Source organism: Leguminivora glycinivorella, chromosome 11 (genome assembly GCF_023078275.1).
Source record: "Leguminivora glycinivorella isolate SPB_JAAS2020 chromosome 11, LegGlyc_1.1, whole genome shotgun sequence".
Classification (NCBI taxonomy): Eukaryota; Metazoa; Arthropoda; class Insecta; order Lepidoptera; family Tortricidae; genus Leguminivora; species Leguminivora glycinivorella.
Genome location: NC_062981.1, coordinates 9,459,428 through 9,487,331, shown reverse-complemented (window position 1 = coordinate 9,487,331; position 27,904 = coordinate 9,459,428). Strand labels below are relative to the sequence as shown.

The following is a 27,904-nucleotide window of genomic DNA, read 5'->3' as shown; positions in this document are numbered from 1 at the left end:
CCTTACCTTATACATAATGTAATTATCTTAAAAGGAATCATGATACCGAAATAAAGTTATTCGGTATGTAAAAAACTAAAGCCTTTTCGATGTCAAAAAGAAAGTTTAAAATAATTTTGTGATAAAGTAAATATTTTCTGAAAGGATTGGGTTATTTGGGTTATACCTAGGGATTGCAATAATATAAAATCCGGATTTTCGGATTATTTTTAGGGCAAAATCCGAACTCCGGATTAAATCCGGATTTTTTTAGTAACTAAAGCCTGACAAGTTTTTATTTGACCCTGGAAGAGTGTCGCTACAAATCGTTTTCATATGGCAATAATGTGCCGACGTAATGTATAATCGGGACAGCGAGTATTGGGTTTCGTTTCGCGTTAATATTTGTAGAAAATTAAAGCATGGTTTTAGAGAATGACAATTTAATAAGCTAGGTTTGAAGACTTGCTACTTCCACACAGCCTAAAATTCATGAAGCTTGTGCCTGTATCGAAGTCGTCGATGTTTATTTTCTTCTTACGTGGGACCTTGTTTTGTACTGGTGGCGATGATGAAACGGCCTCCTTATTTCTTTAAATATTTTTCACGGCAGAGCTAAATACAGACACCATAAATAAGAACAAAAAATATATTAAGCTAAATCGAAACCAACTAATCATTGCATGAGAACATTATTAGGGTGCCCGCCCCCCCTACACGTAAAGTGGGGAGAGATTTCTTTTTCATTTCAACCCTGACGTCTGATAAATGATAAATAAATACATTTTGTAAGTGAACATTAAAATTGAATTAAATTAAGTTTGAACCTTGTTTTGCCGTACCTCTCGCCTGAAACACAGGGTTTCCCTAGTTCAGGCAAATGTAAACCATCGATAATTTTAAGTATTTGTTGGATGTAATGTAAATATGCAATACTTGTTTTCAATAAAAATTATGTTTATGTTTATGTTTATGTTTATACCTATTGTTGGATAGGTATTAAAAAATGAATAGGGGTTTACTACTAACATTTTTTGATATTGTTAATTTTTTCGGAAATAATCGCTCGGAAATGTATGGGACATTTCAGGGGTAAACTTTTGTATGGGCTTTGTCAGTCCCGGTATATATCGTCCTTGATATTAGGCAACTACTGAAATAATATTTGTGTGCTCTAATTCAATGTGCACCTCTAACGACTCTTACGCAGTGGCCATTGAGGCCAATCAATTAAAGGTGAGGAAACAGTCTCAGCTGTTGCCATTAGATTTGGTGAAAATAACATTGATCGCGTTGGATATGGTAAGTATGGTTAAGAAACTAAAGCCTGACCAGAAATATAAATAACTATTGTCAGGCAGGAGTGCGCTGTTATTCTGATGTATGGAGTGACAGTTCAGTATAGTATGATGACTATATAGTTTTAATGAAATTCCGCTACATGGCGCGTAGTCATATATTTCTGGTCATGCTTTACATGTGTATAAAATAAAACAAAACTTTTGAATCTTATGATATAATCTTTCCAGTAATTACCTATGGGAAAATAACATTGTAGTTACCACTGGTAACAACTTAGTGGTAACTCTGACTAGTGGAATAACCCTTATTTTATAACGATATTTCACTAACGAATGTACCAAAATATGATTGACTTTTACACTGAAGCTATAATTATGATAGAGTACACATAATCTTGATACACATTTAATAATATTTTTCTATTGTATTTTCGAGATCTTCTAAACAAGCCCGTAAATTCTCTTCGGGAACTTGTTCTAACTTTTTTCTTATAACGACTGCAACTATATTACGCTTGCATGAACAAGGGCACATCGCGTCCGGTTCCGGTTCACTATAAATGGATTGCATGGATTGTGCTCTCTCAAGGACTGCATCTTGGTCCTTAAAAACATTTAAAAACATATCACTATTACAAATTCACACAGATTAAGTAACACACATATTTATACAAATTAGTGCAGATTATATTTTATACAGCTTTCTCACACTATAAGCACTTACATCCAACTCAAGGTCATCAGAATCGCTTGGATATGGGGTAGTTTTTTCTCTATATATATTTTTTTGAAGACTAGATCTTCATCATCTATGTCAAAGCTTTTATCTGCAATAAAAATATTTTATTTATTTTGCATAAGTACTTACATTTCTAGAAAATTATTACAATAAGTTACAAAGCTTTTGAGAATTGGGCCCTTGGTGTATCTACATGGAATACACAACTGTAGTTGGCGAGTGTATTAGTGTCTACACTGTCTACAGACGACCAAACCGACCAAGGTCCAACAAGTACGGGATTGTAAGAGCGGGAGAGCTACGTCAACCGGGGTGGCTTTAGGAAAATTTGGGGTTACTTTGATGGTATTTGAACGGCTTTAAAATTAACATCATTCATTATTTACTGAAACTGTTCATGTAACTAGTAGATAGATAATAGATCAATAAATATTCTTGTAAATCTACCATAGAAAATCGCGAATTTACTTACAGTATGACTTTAAAACTAAATTTTCAAAGTCACCCCTGCGTTTTAAAGCCACCCCGGTTGACCGTATAAGGCTTTCTCATTTTTTTACAAATAACAGCGTCCCTAATTGACATAATTCGATACCTCTGGGTTCAATTGGCGTAAAGGACATTTTGGCGAAAATTAGTTATATATACAGTTTTGTTCAGAATTTTAAGCGCTATCGATCTGTGTAGTTAAAATTTCGATATCTCTTAAAAAGTTGCCTTTACGACCAAGATTTTCTACTATGGACTTGCAAAAATAGCTTTTCTGAAGGGGCGTAAATATCAAGTCATTAATTATAAATTATTATTTGTGTCGTAAAGGAAATCTACAAATAAATATATAGTCGTAAGTCACCTTGATATATATTGTTGCCCTTTAAGCCCTTACTTTCTAAGGATCACTTTCTATAGTGGTGTGATAAAGTTGGGCGTAAAGGACAAGTTTTTTTGTTCTTCGTCCTTTACGACCAGCACTAAAAATATTTTATCCGCAACTGTAATCGATATCTTTGGGTTCAATTGTCGTAAAGGACATATAATGCAGGTTTCCAAGAGAAAGATAAACCCACTTTTTTTGTTTTTTTGACCTATATTTGTGACGTGTATAAGAAAAATATGCAGATTACGAGTATCTTTAACCTAGTGTAGCAACCGTAGCGATAAACTAAACGATTTAGAAGATAGATGGTTGTAAAGGACACGTCAGAATACTATTAACGTCCTTTACACCCATGATTTGATAGGGTCGTAAATGACGGTCTTAGATGATTTTTATACAAAGTCGGGGCGTAATTGTAACCGAAATGGTACAAATGTTGTGCTAAGTTTACAATTAAAAACTGGAAAAATGTATCAAAACGTACTTAATATGGCATAGAATAGCTGCATTAGTTTAATGCAGTGTATTATTTATCTAAGCTATCTTAGCAAAAAAAAAGAACAAGACTAATATTTTATATACAGTTTTGTAATAAATAAACAATATTTGCTTAAAAACTATCTAATACTTTGGCAACAAATTCAAAGTTATTTTTTTAGTATTCGCTGTCTGAATAGTCAGTAGGTTACGCATTCAGTCTTTAATTCTAGCAGGGAAACGCTTTCGTAGTATTATTATACTGCGGCGAGATGTAGGTAATTAAAAAAAACACTATGGTAATCAGGGTATCCAAATGCACAAACGCTCACGATAATATCTATTTCGTAGCTATATATCTTTATCACTCTTGCGTATTGCACCAGACTGCATTTTTGTCGGCGTCTGGCGTCGACGATTGCCATTCAGCTACGCCGGCAGTAAACTTTAACAGTAGACTATACTAACATTTAGTGCGACAATAACAGGTGCGTTTCGCTAGCGAATGAGCGTTAGCGTTTGGTGACTTGGCTATGTACCCAGGTACTTAAAGCATTGACTATAATATTTCTAGGATTGAACTCATAATTAAGATTATTCTTATTTAACAGGTTTAAGACTAAATAACAATCTTCTGTTTTAAAATTATCAAAAATATGAATCAACATATCAAAATCCGTTGCGTAGTTTTAAAGATTTAAGCATACATAGGGACATAGGGACAGAGAAAGCGACTTTGTTTTATACTATGTAGTGATAGTGATAGTGATACTTTTACTCTTAGTTATTCTTAGAACTTCTTTCTACTTTAGACTTAAAATTACTGTCGTATTAATATAGTCTACTGTTCACAGTTGATTAAAGTTTACGTGATTACCATTAGTGTTTTTATATTTACTTAAACTACGAAAGCGTTTCCCTGCTAGAATTAAATACTGAATGCGTAACTTATTGAGACAGCGGCGAGTACTAAAATAATAACTTTCCAAAATATTAGATAGTTTTTAAGCAAATGTTGTTTCTTTATTGCAAAACTAGATATAAAATAGTCTTGTTCTTTGTCTTTGCTAAATATTTAGATAAATATACACTGTAACACTAATGTGGCTATTCTATGCCATATTAACTACGTTTTTATACATTTTTCAAGTTTCTCAATTGTAAACTAAGCTAAAAACAGTTGCCATTTGTACCATTCCGGTTACATTTACGCCCCGAATTTGTATAAAAATCATCTAAGACCGTCATTTACGACCCTATCAACTCTAATTGTTCAAAAAAATCGTGGGTGTAAAGGACGTCCATAGCATTTTGACGTGTCCTTTACAACCATCTAACTTCTAAACCGTTTAGTTTATCACTACGGTTGCTACACTAGGTTAAGGATACTAAAAATCTACATATTTTTCTATATACGTCACAAATATAGGTCAAAAAACAAAAAAGATATAAACATTTTTCTAAAAAAAAAGTTGTTTTTTGCTTCTCCTGAAAACCTGCATTTTGTCCTTTACGCCAATTGAACCCAAAGGTATCGATATGTCGGTACGGTCACCTGTAAGTACCTACTTTAGGAGTGACACCGAATAGGGCTTGTAATCCGGATATCCGCTGATTTTGAAATTCGGATAATTTGCACGTTAAAATCCGGATAAAACGAATAATTCGAATATTGTGAATGACAGAAATACCATAAAACTCCCGTGAGACTCATACATATTTAAAAATATTTTAAGCGTCGCAATATTGTATGCGTCGCGCTCTCGACATGTAAAGGCGGGGTGTCGCTACTCTTGAGAAAGGCTCTCGAAATTGAGCCGAAACATGTCGAACGCTATATCGACTTAATACGTGAGTAACCCGCTTAAAATATTTTTAAATATGACAGAAATACCATTGCAATTTTTAAGAAGCTCATTTGGAAAACAAATTTTAAAGTAAAATTAACACATTTACGATATTAAAGCGATTTATATCAAAAATTACTCCTTGAGTGGCACTACTACCTTATTTAATAAGTAAATAAATAATAAACAAAAATATTGGGGGACATCTTACATAGATCAACCTAGCCCCAAACTAAGCAAAGCTTGTACTATGGGTGCTAGGCGACGATATAAATACATACTTATATAGATAAATACATACTTATATACACAGAAAACATCCAAGACTCAGGAACAAATATCTATGCTCATCACACAAATAAATGCCCTTACCGGGATTCGAATCCGCCGGGACCGCGGCTTAGCAGGCAGGGTTTTTTTCATGAATATTTGTGGATAATCTCATGTAAATGTATATAAATTTAACTCAATCAATCAAGTGACACTGAGTACCGTATCAAACGCTGCACTTTCATTATTGTTAGCATCCGAATACATTATAAATAAATAAATAAATTGCTAACAGAACTAAAACTGTTCAAATTTTCTGACAAAAAGAAGTCTTCTATGTATCCCGCGGCGGAAGACCTGTTTAGTATTGAACTGCAGAACAAGATGAAGTAGTTAAGCAGATACGCTTTTACATTTTATCCTTTCAAAATAGGTTGCAAGTGTTGCAACACCAAAACTTTTTCGCTGTATACGTAACGTAAGGCCCTCTGGCTAAGAACGTCTACCCGAGAGTCCCAAGTGTAACTGGAATGGAGTCACGAAGTCATCAAAGATAAGAGGTGAAAATTATTAGAGAGAAAGATCATTCAGCCTTGTTATTTAACAAAGCTAAATGGTGTTTGTAATATGTCATAGTTCTTTTTGCATTTGAATAAATCGGCAATGAAAACCTCGTAAATGCAATCTGATATTTAAACAAGGAGTAGGTAGGTAATACCTTTTTTAGGTAATATTCGATCTAAACGATCACAACATGACGTTTTGCCTCATATGGCAATCAGATTATGTCTCTAGCATTAAAATTCATTAATATCAAATATTAGTCAAAATTACATAAAGGCAAGAATGAAATAACTAAGTAACCTAACCTAACATTAAGGTTACGAACAACAGCTGAAGCCTGATTATAAAATAACAATTTCCTACGGCGTTTTTTTCGTATCGTAGTACATAATTATGTTACTAATTATGAGATTTATTAAATAAAATAAAAAATATTCGAAATATCCGTTTTATCCGAATATCCGGATTTTCAAATATCGAGTCGAATCATCCGGATTTCGAATTGGACGGATAATTGCAAGCCCTAACACCGAACCACCGGGCAGAGTTTCAGTATTTAGGTTTATGAAGGTTTAGTATAGGTAAGTCTTACTCAGTGGCTCATTCTGTGCATCGATCAAGTCATAAATATCATCATTAGAACCCCTTTCACTCGCAGCAGTATAAGAACATTGGATGAATTGGGATTCTTCGAGTTCTGGGACACGGGAGTGTTGAATACTAAAAACAATTTATTTTTGTGACTAATTGCACATTTCACATCTTTCATTGTGACGTTTTTAGACTAAGGGCCAGTTGCATCAACCACATTTGACACACACATCATCTTCACGCAGCAGACGCCTATGGAACTGTCCATACAATAAAATTTAACGAATGCTTTAACGGTGACAGACGGTTTGGTCCAACTGACCCTAAAGGTCCATTGTTGATAGTAGCTGATGTAATTTCTATGGTAATTGACTATCTACAGTACCAACGATGAGAGCCCTTTTAATTTAAAACGTCACAATTAATGGGAAAGTAGTGTATATTACACAGACACACACACGCACGCACGCACGTACGCACGCACGAACGCACGCACGCACACACACACACACACACACACACACACACACACACACACACACACACACACACACACACATATATATATATATTTAGGGCTTGCAATATTGGACGGTTTTCAATTCCGGAACTGGTTTTCGAGATTGGACTTCAATTCCGGAATTCCGGAACTAGTTCCGGAATTGAACAAATTTTTTTGGTTTGCTTTTCTGGTAGATTTTTGATAAAATAATACAATTTTAAACTGAAATTTGTTATAAATCGACGTTTAAGACAATAACTCCGTACCTGAAAGGCATATAACACTGAAATTTTCATTTTAGTAATTTTACAGGAAAGCCCATTTTGCGTCAAAATCGGTCTTGCAAGGTATTTCGAACTACAGTTAACGATACAAACGAGGCTTTAGTGCCAGTTTTCTGTACGTTAAAGTTATTTTTCTATCCATTGAGCATCGAAATAATATAAAAAAGTAATAATTTACAAGAATTGCATAACGTCTTGTTCACATAACTGTAATAAAAGAAATAGGTATTGAATTACCTTTATCAGACTCGAGTAGGGACAAAAGATATCCAAGCTAGCCCAAAAAGACAGATTTTATGATTTATTCCTAGGTACCTACATGTACCTACACCTTAATTTTTTGTAAAAAAATAAATCATTGTTTTATATACATCATTTTCCATACATTTGCTTCTCAAATCTTTTGATTTTGTGGTAAGTGGTAATAGACTTAGAGTTTAGTAAAATGTGCACACGTCTTTGTGAAAAGTGTATAAAGACTATAAAGTAACTACGACGTTATGCTTGTGAATGAATGTAATACCAAATACTACGATTTGCTTCTGAACTTGACTTTATGCGTAAAATATTCAGTGCTATGAGAAAAGAAGTAAAATTTTGGGTTTATGCCGCTTTAATACCGATTAATTTAGATTGTTACTGAAATTTAAGTTCTATCTAATAAATTGAGCATAAATAACGCCAATAAAATATTAATATTAATAATGTAGGTACCTACCTAATGTTATTTATTTATGTTTAATAAAATTGTCCTTCAGTATTCGAGCATAACACTCAACTCCCGGCTAGTAATTTTTTTTTTTTTTTATTAACATTATTTCTTTAAGTTTTGTCTTAAGACTGCCTATTTTTAATTTATTTTTCTCCAGTAAAAGAGGGTATTTGTTACAAATTTTAGGTGTTACATATTCCATAGTTCTTTGACCATAATAATTTTTTGCTGTACCTTGACATAATGTTCTTTTCTTAGATAACCTAGTATTATAGCGATTAGCCGGTCTTTCGATTTTATAGTCCTGAGTATAGTAATATTGTATAGCATTAAGATATTCTGCTTTACATGAAATCGGAAGGATTTTACAAGCTTGAAACAATTTTTCATAATTATTTCTACAATCATACTTTGTCTTTTTATTTACTAAGTATTTCAACCTGCAACTGTTTAATTTGATCTATGTAAGTTTTAAAAGTGAGTCCATAACAACTTAATCCGTAACTTAACAATGAATCAGCAAGGGCATAGTAAACCATGTACAGGGTGCGTTTATTTAATATATTGTTTAAGTGATAGAATTGACCTAAAACTGACCGAAGCCTATTACAAACCTGATTTATGTGTAATTTCCAATTAAAACAAAACAAAACACAAATTATCACAAACAAAACTTTCTACAACAAATATTTACTTTAAAATGATTATATATTTATATAATAGCGGGTTAAAACTACACTATCTCGCTCTAACTAGCCCTGGATGCAACCCTTTGGTCATAAAATAGGCACTACCTGAATCCGAGGAGTGTCTAACTTAATGAATTAACATATTTGTTTCTCAATTTATAGTAAAACTAAAAACGTTGTCGCTCGTCGTTGCAAAACTTGACCAGGACGGATATCTAAAATGTGTCGTCCAAAAATATATCTGGTCGTTAAAATCGGAATTTTCGATAAACGGATGTGTTTCAACTATCCGGAACTGTAAATCAAAAAATACCTGTGCTTATGTCGTTGTAAAGGTTGGACGTTTCTATGCAGAGTCGTAATATACTAACCGGACTCTACTGTATTGTATAAATGTATAATGCTGTAGAAATGTAGTATAGTCTGTGAGCGTTTGTGCATTCAAAATAAAATCACACAGATGAGATGTTGTACCAAGGTCAAATAATAAATCTTTATTATTACAAATGTTAGAATAATTACGTATTTTTAACTCTTTATGCTAATTTTCCAAATTTTGAGAAATAAATACAGTTTCGGTTATTAACCGGTTAGAGACTATAAAAACCGGTTTTTAACAACAAAACTCGGTTAACCGGTTTGCTCGGAAGTCCATCTCACAAAAGTGCTTACAGATGGGATGACCGTACCAAACCAAGGTCAAATAAGGACGCTGATGTTTGTTAGAATGAGAAAGTTATTCAGCTCTCTCGCTCTTGCTAATAGCGGCGTCGCGTCCTTATTTGACCTTGGACTGTACGATTGCCTGTAAATAAATACTTAAGCGTCGTGACATTACTTAAATTTTAAAATCGGTAAAATTGGAAGCACTAAATTAAAAGAAAAAAACTTACTTCATTGTGGTTGTGGTGCAGAATGTTTTCGACGTATTTGTTTCGTTCGACGCCACGTTTACTCACCGCTAGTCTCAAATCAAACTAAAGTAGTCCTGCGGCGCTGGCTATATTTTGGGCCCTAAGTTAAAAAAATATTAAAGTCGATTTTGTTTTCGTTTATAAATACATTGATAACATATAAATTTAACATTTCGTTTTGGGTCACATTCCTAAGGTGCTTTTTTAGTAATTTGGTAATTTGTGGTTATAATTTTTAATTTGACCTAATGTGGTAAAAAAAATATTCGAGAGAAAAAATGTAACTGTATTGCATTTAGAATGATATTTTTAGCGTGTATACGTAGTTTGGGTCAATTTACTCGAGTGCTATATGACAATTTGTCATACCTAGCGAAACAGACACAAAAAAATATTCATGTTAAAAAAAATAAGAAACGTCGCATTGCCTCCTTTAAATATATCAATAAACTGAAATTGTGTTTTCCTACTCCAGTGCTTGATAAAATTTGCGATAATTTAGCAAAAATAGGTTTTTACCATTCCAAAAAAATATTAAAGTTACTAGAGTTCTTATCTTATTAACTAAAAAGACAAGATAAATAAGATACGTGAATTTGGGTAAGTTTAATAGAATGCTTCGAAAAATAATACGGTATTAATATTTGCGTTCGATCTAGTCAAGCGAGCGCAGTGACGCGGGTAGTGTAGGTATTATGATACCGACCGCGCGGCCGTGGCGCGGCAGCGGGGAAGGGCAATGACCTCTCTCGACATTCGACAAACCGCATGTTGTGTACAAAACGCCAAAATTTATTTCAACTGTACGCATCACGCTATTTAATGCTAAACCTGAAAGGGTTGTATTTGATAAGACTACTAGAGTAACAATTTTAACTTAATATACCTATTTTCCACATGCGTCAGTAAATAATTTAATTTATAAATAATAAATTTAGTATACATCGTGGAATCTACTACTACTACTGCCAAATAAAATAATGCGATTTATCATCTAAGTACTTTAGACTTATATTTAAGCGTGTCACTCACTATGCAGGTAGCTGAGCGCTTATCTTTCAATATGAATCCACATACATAAAATATATATAATTCAATGAGCTAACACACGCGCCGCCGATTATTCATATTTTATTTTGAAGTACATGTGGGGATCGACGTTGGTACGAGATCATATTATATCGTAAAATGGTGAGGAATTTATATGTAGAAAATACAGGATTATAAAGCAAAATACAGGATGTACTTTTTATAACCGGCAATATTTAACATGGTGAAGTCATATAACTGATATCGAATACAAAACACTAAACGCCCAATGGACTTGCCTCGCGTGACGTCACGTAGTGTTTTTAGGGTTCCGTAGTCAACTAGGAACCCTTATAGTTTCCCATGTATAGTCCGTCCGTCCGTCCGTCCGTCCGTCCGTCTCCGTCCGTCCGTCCGCGGATAATCTCAGTAAAGCTGAAAGCTGAAATTTGGTACCAATATGTATATCAATCACGCCAACAAAGTGCAAAAATAAAAAATGGAAAAAAATGTTTTGTTAGGGTACCCCCCCCCCCTACATGTAAAGTGGGGGCTGATATTTTTTTTCATTCCAACCCCAACGTGTGATATATTGTTGGATAGGTATTTAAAAATGAATAAGGGTTTACTAAGATCGTTTTTTGATAATATTAATATTTTCGGAAATAATCGCTCCTAAAGGAAAAAAAGTGCGTCCCCCCCTCTAACTTTTGAACCATATGTTTAAAAAATATGAAAAAAAAAATTTATAAAGACTTTCTAGGAAAATTGTTTTGAACTTGATAGGTTCAGTAGTTTTTGAAAAAAATACGAAAAACTACGGAACCCTACACTGAGCGTGGCCCGACACGCTCTTGGCCGGTTTTTTAGATAAAAATTAAACGAAATCTTTCCTCAAATTACTATTAAGCCAATCTTATCCTATCCTACCTGTCGTTAAAACAAAGATGAAATAAAATAACTTAATTCTTTGCATGTTAATTTGGTTAAATATAACTTATATATTTTCTTTAAGAATATCATATACTTTTAAATGAGCAATTCTTGTATATTCATTTATTTATCAATTCTATATTCTATTCTATTTTTCTATATAATATAAAGCTGCAACCCGACTGACATTTTTCCAAAAATAGCCAGGAGATTTTGCAGGTGGCAGTATTTGGTGTGGCTGTGGTAGTATAGAGGTTGATCTTGCGACCCCGGAAAAATCCGACCGTCGGTCTACCGGTTCCGGGTAAAAAAATGTTGAACGGTCTGGCCAAACGGCAGGAGATAGCCGGGGGGTGCTCGAACAAAATGTCATAGAGGACCCTGGGCAGTTTTTGACGCCGCCATGTTTTTTTTTCAAAATGGCCGACTTTTTTTGAAGATTTTTCAACTTTGTCGTAGAGTGCTCAAATTTTTGTTGTAGAATCTCCAAGAGGCCTTGATTGGAATGAAATAAAAAAAATTGAAAAATACTACAAATGTGAGAAAACTGGCCACTTTTGTTTTGTATGGCAATTTTTAAACGGTAAGAGATAGCCGGGGCTGCTCGACCAAATGTCATACAGGGTTTTAAGTAGAAAAAGTTTCATTAAAAAAATCAATATGGCTGACTTTTTTTTTGAAAAATTTCAAAATGGTCCTAGCGCGCTGAGATTTGTCACACGGGTGGACGGCCACCCGAAGATAAGCTTCGCTGAAATTTGTTATGTAGGGGTTCTCGGGGTTGGAAAATCGATCTAGCGTAGCCTTAGGTCCCGGAAAACGGCGAATTATGGAGTTTTAATGAGTTTTTCTTTCGCGTTAGTAAACGTTAAATATGGTCGTTAATTTCGCCCCGCGCACATCGGCTGCGCTTAGCTCAGTCGTACGAGGTCGGTCTAATGTTCGCAGACAGATTGCAGGTGTCAGGGTTTCGAATCCCGGCCAGAAATTAAGTTTTAATTTTTTGTTTCGTTTTTTTTTTGTTCTTGTATTTATAAGTTTTTTTTTTCTAAAGACGTGATATAATAAAATAGAACCGAGCGAAGCTCGGTCGTCCAGATGTTTTAGGATATTATTTATTGATTGGCTGCAAGAAATGCCTAGGAGTATTGGCCGAACGGTAATTAACAAAAATTACACAGTCAAAAGGTTAATTGTCATTAACCATTAAAAATTAATGAACGCCAATTGTCATTAAAGTTAATGTATTTCGAAAAATAACAAACAAATTATCATCGTAATTAAAGAAATCGTCACGGTGAGTTCGTGGGTGAGCAGTATCCAAGATAGAGCTGACACTGAGCTGACACTGGCTCGGCTGTACCTAGTAGAACTCAGGTTTGGTGCAATATAGAGATTATATAAAGACACGCTGTTTTGGTACGACTCATCATGATAAGCGCTTGGGAAAGTAGTACCTAAGCTTTAGCTCATGCTGAACTCTGAGTCCTGTTAGCGTAGCCAGCGTTTTTGGGTATCTCTTTATGATATCACTGCATGATTTGTTTTGTTGATTTTTACGCTGGGTGACGTTTGCTCTTAACGCGGCTGTACAAAATGGCTGAGGCGATGCCAGTCACGGACGTCTGAAAACTGTCACGACTTCGAAACTAGTCTCCAAAGTACTATATAAAAAGTTTTCACAAAACAACAGTTAAAGCTTTTGAAATGGTTGATACTGTAGGTATCTCGAAAATAATAGATACATCATTTCCTTATTGAGGAATTATACTATGAAATAATAAAATCATCCCCTATCAAAAATAAACACGCCAGTGTTAAAGCCTGTTAAAGGTATGGCAAAAACCATCGTTTTGAACTATGATTTTAATATATATCCATAATTTTAAACAGGCCTATCACAGCTCTCGTTAAATACAGATATTACTTAGATACGAGAGACTAATACGATTGGTCGGCCGAAGGCAAGACAACTCATTGTGATTCGCTGAGACGCTGCTGCAAAAGAATACAAATAGATAAACCTTTTCATTAAACTTAACTATCTTATAATTTAATTTGGGGGCACGGCAGTACCCCCGCCAAGTCGAGCACGAAGCCAACACTGCCGTACCATCCTTTACTGGAACCATTTCGCCGCATTTTCAGGCCCCTATTTGAGAACCTCTGGATAAGACCGGAACGCAGAAATTTTCGTCGTCTAGTAAGCTATAATAACATACTTAAAACTCAAAATTGCAAGTCTGTACGTCGCAACACGGGTGGATAGCCGCCCCAAGATTAGTATACAAAAAGAAAATTTCTAAAAATTCAAAATGGCTGCCTTTGAACGCCAATTGAAATTTGTATGGAGGTTTTTTTTAATCGCCATAGCTCCGTAACGGTAGGAAAAAGGTTAAAGTGCTTGAACTAATGTTGTACAGTTATCATGCGCGGATCCAGGGGGGGGGGTCATGGGGGTCATGACCCCCATGACCCCCATGACGACGATGATGAACGACAAACTTGAAAAATCGTCTAAAAAAGACGGTCATTTTGAAAAAAAAAAAATGGCAGCGTCAAAAACAACCCAGGGTCCTCTATGACATTTGGTCGAACACCCCTTGGCTATCTCCCGCCGTTTGGTCAGGCCGTCCAACATTTTTTTACCTGGAACAGGTAGACCGACGGTCGGATTTTTACAGGGTTGCAGGACAAACCTCTATACGGCTACACCAAACACTGCCACCGGCGGAACCTCCTTCTGGCTGTTTTTTGAAAAATGTCAGTCGTGTTGCAGCTTTATATTACACTAGCTTTTGCACGCGGCGTCGCTCGCGTTAGAAAGAGACAAAAAGTAGCCTATGTCACTCTCCATCCTTTCAACTATCTCCACTTTAAAAAATCACGTCAATTCGTCGCTTCGTTTTTCCGTGAAAGACGGAGAAACAAACAGACATACTTTCGCATTTATAATATTAGTATGGATAGATAAATGTAAGTAAAAAAAATACATACGTATTTTGATTACCATTTTTCTAAGGTAGGGTTAAATTCGAAACCAATTGAGGTAATGTCGAAAATCTGTAAAAAGGATACTAATGCCATATAATGAGAATAATTACAATAATGGCTACCGCAGTCTCACCACCTGTGTTTGCACACACGCGTGCGCACACAGACACACGCGGCGGGGAACTTTGTTTTATAAGGTGTACAGATATATTATGCCGCCGTGCGCTTCGTGTCCATTATAAATGAAAATTAAGGAAAATATAGGAAATAATATTCAAGTTACAATTTATTGTTTTTGGGTTTTGTATCCATTTGCATCCATAAATATTTCCCGTCATAAAAATTACACCCTGTATTGTGGAACTAAAAACTGAAATCAATAGTTACAATAATATAATCACGGTGTATGAATAGGAGCGCCGGATCGAATTAGGTACTTCAATATCGGGACAAAAGGTTCTGGAGTTTCGAGGATTTCGTAGGGAAATGTAAAATAATAGTGCATTAGGGTAATTCCGAAAGTCGTCTAATTACGAAAGTCACATAAAAATCACCATTATTTCCATCATATCAAGATTCCCTCTTCGGAATTACCAGAGCATTTTTGTCATTAAAAATTTACGATAGTTTAGCTAGTTTACTTCGTTTATTTTAGATAGTAGACCTTTACGTGTTTTCGACATTTATAATTGGTCTGTTTTCGTTACTAATGTAATAAAGTTCTTAAGGTTACCTACTATGTATAAGTTTTAATTGGGAAGACTTACAAAAAAATCGGGAGAATCCCGCCAAAGCCCGACCCTCTGGCAATCTTAAATTATGTATGACTGCGCACGAGAAGTAGGTACCTACGCCTCGTGTCACAGCGCGGCGTCGCGCCAGCGGCATGCGCCAACCTGATTGGCTATCGGTTGCGCGCCACACAGCGCAAACATTTAAAATACTACTCTATTGCGTTGCGTTTTATTCTGCCAAATATTGAAAACCCATGGATGAAAGTGACCCAAATTAAAAATGATGACTCGATATCATTTTATAATAATATAGACGTCAACTTATTAACATGAAATTTTTTTTCAGGCTTTGACAGGGTTTTTATTAAAAAAAAATTTTTTTTATATATAAGCAATGGATAAAATGTGACACACTTTAAGAAAATATATATATAATCTTCTTCTTTCTTCTTTATCCTCTCCTGATCCCATTATTTGGGGTCGGGTCTCCTCACAGTCCTGCGCCAAGTTCTACGATCTTGGGTTGTCTGTTGGGGCACCTGGGCTTTCTTGAGTTCTCTTTCTATGCTTTTCCACCAGGTATCTGGGGGACGGCCACTACCTCTTGGCGTCTCTGGTAGATTGAGTGCTACTTGGACTATGTGATCGTTTTCCCGTCGTTTAACGTGGCCATACCAACGAAGGCGGTTTTCATCGAGCTTGTCTGCGATTGGTGTAACCTTGAAGCTACCACGTATATATTCGTTTCGGATTCGGTCTAGCCGGGTTACACCTCCCGCCCATCTAAGCATTTTCATCTCGTTAGTATGTACCTTTTGTTTATGGATTTTCTTTGTTGTCCAGCATTCTGATCCATAGAGTAGCGCGGGACGAATAGCCGTTTTATAGACTTTTCCCTTGATTTTTATTGGGATCCGTGGGTCGCACAGTACACCTGTCAGCGATCGCCACTTTTGCCATGCGACGCTTATTCTATGTGTCACATCATCGTCGACATTCGCATCGGCTGTGAGTATGGAGCCTAGGTATTTAAATTTTTCTACAGATGGAACCGGCGCGTCTCCAATATAGATGGTTTCCGGTGTATTAGATCTGCTGAAAGGGCATTTCAGGTATTCCGTTTTACTCCTACTAACTCTCAGGCCGTGCTTCTCAAGTGCTTGTGTCCACAGATTCAGAAGTTCCTGCAAATTTGTAGCGGTGTCGGCGGCCAGGACTATATCGTCCGCGTACAAAATGGTCCATGGCAGTGGAGATGGTATATTTCTCGTAAGGTAGTCCATGACTAGATTGAACAGCAACGGGCTGAGCACGGATCCTTGATGGACGCCGACCTTGACCTCAAAAGCTCTACTTAAGCCTGCTAGTGTTCGCACTCTCGTGCTGGCCTTGATATACATGTCTTTTACTAATTCTATGTAATATTCAGGGACATTCTGGGCACGCAGAGCCTCCCATACTAGCTTCCGCGGCACACGGTCGAAGGCTTTTTCTAGGTCAATAAATGTCAGATGCAAATCGTTTTTGTTTATTCGAAACTTTTCCATCATAATCCTGACAGTTTGTATTGCGTCAGTGGTTGACCTGGAAGCCGTGAAACCGAACTGATTTGGAGAGGTCTGAGAGATGTTTGAAATTCGTTTATTAAGAACTCTTTCCCATATCTTAAGCGTGTGTGAGGTTAGTTTTACTCCTCTATAGTTTTCGCACTGCGCGACATCGCCCTTGTTCTTGTAGAACGGTATTAAAAAGCTTTGACGCCATGAATCCGGGATGTTTTTCGTGGCCAGGATGATATTAAATAGCTTCGTAAGCCATGCTACGCCTATCGGTCCGAGAGCTTTCCAAAGATCCGCCGGGATCTCGTCTGGCCCTGCAGCCTTTTTACTTTTCATTTTCATCGTTGCATGTTTAACTTCACCACTCTCTATTTCGGGCACTGGTCCATATGTGGGTTTGCATGGCATCGGGTCTTCGTTTGGGAATTCTTCGTTAAGAAGTTGTTCATAATACTCGAACCATCTTTCTCTAATTTGGGTATTATCTGTTAAAATTTTGCTATCTTTATTTTTTATATATTTATTTATTTTTATATCCATTGTTGCTCTGTGTCTCGATTTCGCTATTTTAATTACATCGTCTGCATTTTTAGCATTTTCCAAACTATTGTAGAAATTTGTATTGCTTTGTGCTCTTTGTTGTGCCACGCATCTTTTTGCGTTCTTCTTTGCTTCTATGTATTGGTCTTTGTCTTCTTGAAGTTGCGATCTTTGCCACTTTTTGAAACACGCTTTTTTGCTGGCCAAGGAGTCTTTTACCGTGTCGTTCCACCAGTTTGGATCTTTACCGCTTCCGAAAGGTCCTTTAGAAATTCCGAGGATGGTTCCGGCTGTAGCTCTATATTTTGCTTCGAATTTAGACCACATATGTTCAGCACTACTGTAGTTTACGCTAATGTCTGTTTCGAGGTATTCTATTACTGCATTCTTTAGTTGTATGCCTTTGGGGCCATTCAGATCCTTCCATTTCGTCCTTGGTGTTCTATCAACGATGTGTTTTATCGGCTTTGGCAAGGTATAGACGGCAACCAGAAGGCGGTGTTGTGTTGCGAGGGGCTCACCCGGAATTACCTTACAATCTTTGAATTTCGTCTTAACCACCATATCTGCTAAGATGTAGTCTATTTGTGACTTACGTCCCCCGCTTTTGTAGGTGAGTAGATGTTCTTCCTTTTTTGGAAATTGGTATTTATAATTGATAGGGCATGTCTAGTAGAAAATTCCAGGATATATTCCCCTTGCGTGTTGGTTTCACCTATTCCATAACCTCCGTGGGCCGCCGATGTGTTAGTAGCTCCTACGTGGCCATTTAGGTCTGCTCCTATTATTTTCAGTTCGTTTTGTGGTATGTTGTGCATCACATCATCCAGGTCCTCCCAGAATTCTGCTTTTTCTTTTTCTGAACAGCCCGTTTGTGGAGCGTAGGCTGAAATAATGTTGGTAACTTGCTGGTCATCCAAAGCCAATTTAACGGCCAGTATCCGATCACTTTTCCGCGTGATGTTGATTATGCGGGTTTTAAAATATTTATCCAAAACAATCGCCACCCCATTTCTTTTATTGTCTGTACCATGATACAGAACCTGGTAGTCGTTGCCGATGTCTTTTGATTTTGAGCCCTTCCATTTTGTTTCCTGGAGGCAACAGATATTAATGCTTCTTCTTTTAAGTGTATTGCTCAATTCTTGGCTTCTTCCCGTAAGAGACCCCAAGTTCCAGGTTGCGAGTCTTATCTTACTTATATTCAAATGCGAATTTTTATTCTTGTCTCGTTGTCCGTCGCTTTGGGGGAACGCCCTAGAGGTACTTGCATCGAGAATCTCCGTATTCGCATTTGCGTCGCTTCCGGGGTACGCCCTAGCCTTATTGCCCTTTCTCATTTCTTTGTGCATTTCATGTGAGGAGATATTTGTGTTGGCGTGGGGTTTTACGGCCGGTTGCCACCTGACGCCAAGGCAGTAACTCTTCTGAAGAGCTTGGGAGCCGGGGTCACACCAGGAGTGATTTCCGCGCCATCCCTACTGCGTTGCCCTGCCTGGCAGCGCAGCTCCAATGTCCACCTGGTACCTTAATATGTAAGGGCAGCTTTTCATTGGGGTTTGTGCTTCTTCCGCCTGCTCCGCCGTACCGACATTCCTTTGTCTCCGCCTTCGCAGCCGTTGAAGTCTTCACCCGTAACCCTGGGCACGGGGCCGCGATATACCCCACGGCACTGGGTCCTCGCTCGAACTTCGCCACCTCTTTATTCCGGCCTACTGAAATAAAGGGTGCCCACCCCCGCGGCTGGGACGCGCCGAGCAAGAATTACCCAAGTGGGAAGCAGAGAAGGTAGCTCTACTTCCCCAGGGGCCGGGCTAATGGCCGAGTTTGGCGCCTCGGCCAAGGGTATAAATATATATATAATAATGTCCTGAATGGTATAAGACTTCACTTACCAACTTTAATATTTTGTTAGGTGTTTTAGGGCCAATATTAGACATTTTTGAAATATCATTAAACCCATGGATGAAAATGACCCAAAATGCATATGTACATCGGCAACCACGTTGTTTTTATATAGATACAAATAATTTCTTCTCGAATATTTCTTTGACTGAACACTGCTTAAAAATTAAAAAGAAAAAAGCAACGTGAATATTATCGAAACCTCAAAAGCTATCGCTACCCGACCCGACTATAAAGTGATGGCCGTGGCCGACAAAACCGAAATAATTTCGTTCCTGCGAACTGTTCTTTAAAGAACGTATCATTTAATTCTGTTCTTCGGAACGGTTCTCACTCATAAACCGAAATAATTCCGTTCCCGCGAACTGTTCTTTAAAGAACGTATCATTTAATTCTGTTCTTCGGAACAGTTCTCACTCATAAACGTTCGTTCACTGAACGAAAAAGAATACCGGTTAATGGAACCAGAAACGCTAAAGTAAAGTTCTCGGGTCAACGTACGGAACCGTTCCGAAAAAAATACCGGTATCCGATCCCTGGTAACTATAAGTAATTGTAGATACTCACTCTCTAGCTGAATGTACTGGAACCGTGTAAGAGAGTAGCCAGCGCTCAGCATCACAGCTGAAGTAGGGAAAGGACCACCAGCCCTTCATAGCTGCATCTGGTACTGGCGACGGCATGAATTTAAAAGACTGTTGAGATGTTTTATGCCGCGATTCATACCTGTAAGTAAGTTTGTAAAAAATTCAGTCAGCCATTCACTACAGATCGACAGTTTAACAGAAAATTGTTGACTGTAAGTAGATATGTGTTGAACTGATAACCGTATGTGTTCAAGTTTTGCTCATATAACATCAAACATCACTTACCTATAAACAATAAGTTAACATTTATACATATGTAGTAAAAAATGTGGAAATATGTGGTGTTTCCTTACCAGGGGTAATCAGCTACAGGCACTTGCTCTAGCGGCGGAAAAAACACTGGAACCGGTTCTGCTGTACCATATCTTTGCCATCCCGTGGCATTCTTAACTTTGGTATCAGCTCGTAATGGTATTGCTCTTGCCCCCACTGCTCTTTCAGAATTCTGATTACCCATTACTAGTGATTTTGATACTGCTTCAAGTACGTCTGGAATAAAAATAAAATTTAACTATATTTTTATATTTGATGCGGGCTACTGTTATGAATAGGTACTCAAATAAGGAAAAATTAGAAGATTTAGGACCGGTTGCATCAAACCCTCTGTCACCGTTAAAGCATTCGTTAAATTTTATTGTATGGGAAGTTCCATAGACGTCTGCTGCATGACGATGATGTGTCTGTCAAATGTGGTTGATGCAACTGGCCCTTAGAAGGGATCGTAATTTGCACGCCAAACCTAACCGCATGATAAGCATGGGTCGCCCTTAGCTTTGTGTTATGAGACACAGCTTCCCTTATCTCCGGTAGCGAACTAGAAGTACATATAGTGTAGGGACGCCTGGTCGGAAACAGGCGGACTGTCGATCACATGGTGTGTTCATTCAGCCCAGTTCCCTAAAAGCGGTTGCGACTTGCGACCTAGCGACTATAAACAAACACTCAGTCATTCGTTGAATTAAAAGAGTCAACTAACCAGCAGAGTCCAACCCCAGTTGTTGCAAGAGGCTGGCCGCTAAGTCCGCCCGAGCTCTGGCTGAGTCCCACCGTGTCACATGCATGGGCGCTCGCAGCTGACCGTTGCGGTACGAGACACACAACTTCCCCGTGGCTCCGGTGGCGACTGCGTGGACTAAGACCAGTGACGATTCCAGTTCCTCCTGCAAATAACGTTTAAGAATAGTTAATTTTAATCAAAATAAATCCTTAAATGATTTGGCAATACGTATGGTCTACTTAAGTAGGTTGTTTGGTTGCTCCTTTCCTTTAAGGGACCATCCACACTCATGAGACGCATCTCTTGCGGCGCGCAACGGACGTCTCCGCCACGCCGCCCGAATGTAATTCAAAAAACGTCTCCTCAGTACATTTTGTATAGGGCGGGCGGTATTCGGGCGGCGTGGCGGAGACGTCCGTTGCGCGCCGCAAGACATGCGTCTCATGAGTGTGGATGGTTCCTAAGAATCCTAAGATTAATATCATTGTGTAGGTACGAGTAATTGAGTATGTTTGAGTATATTTTATGTAGTTACATATATGATTATAAAAAACTCTTTAACTAATTATATTACTTTTATCTTAATTCGTATAAATCGTATAATGTACGAAAACAAGTATAATAATATTTAATAGTAAACAAAATATGATCAAAACTTTACGATCATAGCGGGACCGGGAACAGTCCTAAAAATTATTCACTCCTAAAGTACTATTGTGTAGCCGAGCTGTTATTGTGGTTATTTATACTCAAATTATTATTTCATCTCATTTCCGAACTAAAATAGTGCAGTTGTTAAAATGAATGCAGCAAATTTGCATATGCGGTTTTGTATGTGCAAATGAGTGTTGCATGAAATTCTGCGGGTATACTCAAACAATATGACTGGAGGAGCGAATAGCGGTAATCATTGATCTAGTTCCCAGCTCATCAAATCAACGTCCATTATTAGCAATACGCCATTGTCCCAATTACAAAAGGAGTGGAGACAGTTCGGCCGAGTGACCAGGTCCTCTAGCCAATTGATTGTGTCGCACAAATATGTCTGTCTGCTGTGTCGCATAGATGTAAAAGATTGATAGAGAGATAGCTACGACACGCTATGTAGCATCAGCGACAACTTTGGCTAGAGGGCCAGTTAAATTTATATGCATTGTAATGATAGTATGGCATGCTGCATGGAACTGACATATATTGCTGCAGTTACGTTTACGGTTATTGGGTAATTTATAACAGCATTAAATAGGTACCAGTAAAGCCGCGCTTTATACACAAAAAAATACATTTTGCATTTTTTACGCAGCTTGGAAATGTAATGAGAGCATTGTCGGGTAAATGGCATAATATTTTCATTACATAGAGATAGATATATTTTATTTTGTTTGTGATTACATTTTCAGGTGCATGACATAATAACAGAGAGGCAGAGATTCTAATTACGTTAAAACACGGAACATTCATGAAATTCCGATTTGATCATTTTGAAATTCTCAAATAATAATGTAATCGGTAAAACATGGTTTAGGGCAACCCTATCATAAAGGCCCTACAAACGGGATGTTCAAAGAAACCGATTTGATCAGAAAATAAATTGGTAATAATGTCCAATTTAATCACCATCATGTTGGATTTTTGGTGATATTTGAGCGCTCCAAATAAAAACAATGCCCGCAAATGCGATTTAATCAGAAAGTTTAATGTTTTATGAATTAATTTTTATTTTTGGCTGAAATACTTCCGGCTTGATTTTATTTTAGAGTAGCTTCTAACCTGCCTGGAAGTTAAACGTTGGAAGTTAAACGTGTTCAGTCAAACATAAAAGTTTGTCATTGTTGGTCATATTACATGGAACCGTACTATTTATCCAATACCTATACAAGTTTATGATTGACATTTTGCCTCCGTTAACCGTGTAACGAGGTCGAGGTGCCGATAGTATCGGAGACTTAGATTAATAACACCAGATAGTGTGTCCGAACATCCTAGTGCAGCCATGCCAAGTGTGAATTTTTTTCGCACTTGTGTGATTGTATCCGAACGGCCCTCGCAGTACTCAATTTCAAGTCGTTCTAAAAACATCTCCCGAAAAAAAAATTAATTTGTGAGTAATATTGTAGTTTGTGTCGAGAATGGATGTTATAACACAACATATAATAAAAATAAACCGCCCGATATTACATTCCACGCGAAAGTATAGAGTTTAATGTGATATTTTTACGAAATCGTAAATACCAAAATTGAAATTTTTGTTGTCCGCCATTTCTTTTAAATGTTGCCAGTCCAATGATTTTTTTTTTCCGCCAAATGATGTTTAAAATATAAGTAACAAGAATTTTAGGTTCTTTGCATGTATATTTAAAGAAATACATTTTAAAATGAAAAAAAAAAATCCTAAGTATTCTCAAAGACACAAATTTTGTTGTTTTATCGAAATTCTAATACTAGCTAAGTATTATAGCATAATGTTTCTTCATTTTGTAGAACGGGGGTGGCGGGGGCGCGAAGTGAAGAGAAAGCCGAGCGGTACTGGTAACAAGTTTAATACAACTAAGGACCTATAGTCTAGAATTTAGGAACACTACCTGGACCTAGGTGACCTAACCAGGGTAGGTGCACTAGGGAACAGGTAAGGTTTATTAGCTCTCAGACACCTAAGCGCTTAAACACGGTTAAGGCACCAGGCGTGCATCGAACTATTCCCTGCCGCGAAAGTTCAACGATTCCCGACCGAGGCCGGAGGGTCATGTTTCTACGTTGACCAAACGTTAGCGTGTTCTATTTTTTCCACTGGCGCCATCTATTGGTGCACCGCGGAAACATACAAGGCGCAGATGCGTCGGCGCGTCGGCTGCGCTGCACCCAACGCTGTGTACGTAGTTCGATACTATTAGCGACAGATGGTGTTGTGTGGCGGTAGTGGTGCTACAATTTTAGATTTCTGACTAATCTGCTTCTGTCTGTGCAACGTACGAATGTCATGGTACTCGTATTTCAGTCAGTCTCAGTACGAGAAGTACTGAAATTGACTGAACTAGCATGAGAAATACGAACGTTTCCGGAAAAATACGAAGGAAAAGCTTTTCGCACTACTACAACTTTCGATATATGCCTGTACGTGGGAGCTAGAAAATAATAATTCTTTCTCGCTCCCACTTACAGGATAGTAATTGGATGACTTTGGTGCGGCAGGGTCCTCGTACGATCATGTGTTAGCACTATAATAACACTCCCAATTTAATTGTAGATGTTAAAAACAAATCAATAGCATAAGAACAGTTCTTAAGATATTTGGAAATGTGACAGACAGACAGACGGACAGAGTCGCATCAAAAGGGTTCCTGCTGTACCCGGTTACTTCAGATGCTTAATAGGTAACCAAACAGAAATTTATTTGTATAGGCACTCAATATGTTTATTTTTAAAATAAATTCATTTCAACCATTACTTACAACATTTCCATGGAGCACACACTAAAAATTATTAAGTATGTAGTAATTCATTATTATAACCAAGTACAACGACTTTGTAAAAATCCCAACTTCGAGCGAAATCATTTTTCTCTGGCAACATTTTTTATATGCATGTGTGCGTGGGGTGAGCGTAAAACAGGCGCGTTCCACGCAACATCGATCGGGTTTTGGCTTCATTGTTGGCCGATGAGTTGTATGGAAACTAGTATTCTATATGTAATATTTCTATGATCGGAGATATCTATCTATCTACCTACATGGGTACTAGTATCTTGCCTATTAAAATCTGATTTACTTGAACGACCCCATCCTATCGCGTGGTTAACGAGCTCACAAACATGATTGACGCGTACGTCAGCCGTGTGGTGTGGTTACTGCGGTTTTGTAATATCATAACACAATACACAAACAGCTGTTAATCAAACAAGAACTCTGTTCTTCATCGTAACATGATATATTGTTAGAATATGGTCACGTAAGACCAACTAAAAGGCAAATATCACATTTCACACTGAATTAACCTTTGTCAAAACCTAATCACGGTATGATAAAAATGCCAATTTAATTGTGCGATTTGAAAGCAAAGGGCGCGGAGGTTCAGACATAGAAATATCAATTTTTGAGGATACCTACCTAGTTACTGAAAATATAAACTTGATAATTTGATCATTCCGCCTGGGCACGCCTTTTATGAAACAGACTCAAGTGTCACTCAACTTGTCGTGAAAAAAGATGCGTCAAGATGTTCTAAGTTTTGAATTTTTTTTCCCTCACTAGCTCGGAAACACGTGTTTTGTCCTTTAATACCACCGCGTAAAAACGCATTTTATCCACTAGTAATTTGACCTTGAATAAAGTCAAATTAACTGCTTTAAAATTGATAAAAGTAGGTGAATCATTGCCGTCAGTTTTTAACCGACTTCAAAAAAGGAGGAGGTTCTCAATTCGACTGAATTTTTTTTTTTTTTTTTTTTTTTTTTTTTTTTGTATGTATGTTACTCGATATCTCCGAGAATCGTGGACCGATTTTCAAAATTTTTTTTTTGATCGAACGGGTATAACCCCGAGATGGTCCCATTGGCACCAAGTCGGGGTCTGATGATGGGATCTTGGAGAAATCGAGGGAACTCTTCAAATGTTATAGGCACATGTAATGTTTTTAGTGTATTTTTCAAAGGTACACCAGTATTTACGCCTGATGGTAATAATTTTATGTGGCTGAGCTGATGATGGAAGGTCAACTCCTCAATGGTTAGGAGTTAAAGGATAATTCTTTCACTACTGTACATATATTCGGACTGATACATATAATATCACTAGGAACCACTAAAAATCAACAAATAAATTAACTTTTTAACAAAAAATAAAACCGCCTTCAAAAAAAGCGTGTTACAAAATACGGAGAAACTAAAAAGTCAAAAATAATAAACCTTCGAATTCAGATTTCTTATCGGATTGCAATAATCTAAACATCCAAATTATAAACAAATCAATTATTTTTGGAGTCGGGGCCAGCCTGCGTATGGTTGGGTGGGGCAAACAGGAAATAGCAAGGCGACGAACAGGTCTGGTACCGACTACAAAAATAATTGATTTGTTTATAATTTGGATGTTTAGATTATTGCAATCCGATAAGAAATCTGAATTCGAAGGTTTATTATTTTTGACTTTTTAGTTTCTCCGTATTTTGTAACACGCTTTTTTTGAAGGCGGTTTTATTTTTTTGTTAAAAAGTTATTAGAAACTTATTTTTAAGGATTTGTGTTTTTTTGTCCATAATGGCATCATCGTCCATTATAGGGTATTTTACTGGGCAGCCGAATCACTGAAACGTGATAGTTTTCCTGCTACCCATTAGGTACCTATACCAGTTTATTTACTTATTCTACGTCACAGAACCTAAGTATTTTTCGTAATTGCCGCCAGCTAGCCTTTTGGCTTTTTAAACATGGACGAAAAAACATGAAAGGAAAACAATTCTTTTCCTCAACAACACTCGGGTTCAGCGGATAAAATAAGATGTTATTTTACAGGTAAGGTTAATAAGAATAATGATTAAACCTGGCGATTCATTTTCAAGAAAAGGAATTCATTTAAATTCTCGGTCGTTGTATTTTATCTTTCGTTTACTGTTCATGTTTTAGCTGAGCATTTACGACCAAGGTGGATTATTTTACATAGCGTTGAAAATTAATATCTAGGTACTTAGGTACGAGTATACTGTCCAGTTTCCAGCGAACGTGACGTTATGGCATGGCGAGCCACAATGCTGTTAATGGCAGGGTGACCGAAAAAAATAACTATCAGGCTTAACCATTATAAGTAAGTATTATAATTCATTTAAGAAGGTAATTTCAAATGCCGCTTAAAGTTAAAATTAATTAAAAAAGAGTAGTGACGGTTCTGTTTTGCTAAGAATCAAGTTTCTAATAACATTAAAGCCCCACCCTGACCATTAAATGCTAGAAAGTCTTTTAGAAAGTCATGAAATACGGAGCGTTTTTCGATTCCGATTACTTAGAAAATTTTCATTTCCCCGCCCAGCTTCAGTCGTAGGTAAGCGTTTCCGCTTAGACGGTACCTATTAGTCAATAGTTAATTGCAATATTTACTGTCCAATTTGTAGCGTTTATTGTTTGGTATATTTGTATTATTAGAGGCAAAACTACAACGCATCTGTCAGCAATTAGCCTGTACAAAACTTTCTACAGGCTAATTGCGTTTTCGACGCGTCCGTCCAACTCAAAGTTGGTGCCATAATCCTAAAAGTAATGCCAATTTATCGTCATCTGAGTCTGTGTCGTCTGAGTTTAACTAAAACCTTGTACTGCTTGTACAGGTCATTGAACACCGAATATCTCAATAGCCCAGCTTCATCACATAAGCCTTCTCAGAATCGAAGGGTTGCATAAAGGCCACTGTAATCTCTCTTGGGTATGCTCTAAGAAATAGGATTTCAAGCTTTCCTAATCTTTGTTATACCTCCAGGGATTTTTGCGAGAAATGGTTTTGGCTGGCGGATCATAGGTATATGTGATAGTTGTGATCTGTAGCCAGTTTATTGTTATGAAGCGAGCGAAGTAACTAAATGAGTAGGTATCATAAACTGAGGTCTGATATTGTATTACAGTCTTGTATTTCTATTAGTTAATGAAATGATTCTATTTTATTTAGGTATACAGACAAACTTTTCTACAAATCATTTACCTACTTATTATCAGATTTGTTTTTCGTAGTGGATGAACTGAACATTTTTATTAACTATTAATTACGCGAAACTGGAAATAATAGAGAAGACGTTAAGGCAGGTAATTCATAGTTTTTGATAGTTTCCCGTTCTGTCTACCTGA

At 37.0% G+C, this 27,904-nt stretch overlaps 1 protein-coding gene across 1 annotated transcript in view; it reads right to left on the bottom strand.

Annotated features, from left to right (window-relative positions):
• The window catches only part of LOC125231071 (probable G-protein coupled receptor CG31760), a 197,663-nt gene that overhangs the window by 12,142 nt on the left and 157,617 nt on the right, over positions 1–27,904 (bottom strand). The window contains exons 4-6 of the mRNA XM_048136416.1: positions 21,064–21,247; positions 20,381–20,576; positions 20,008–20,166 (exon numbers count right to left, since the gene is read on the bottom strand). Coding sequence (XP_047992373.1) covers positions 20,008–20,166; positions 20,381–20,576; positions 21,064–21,247 — 539 coding nt within the window. The remainder of the gene's footprint in view (positions 1–20,007; positions 20,167–20,380; positions 20,577–21,063; positions 21,248–27,904) is intronic.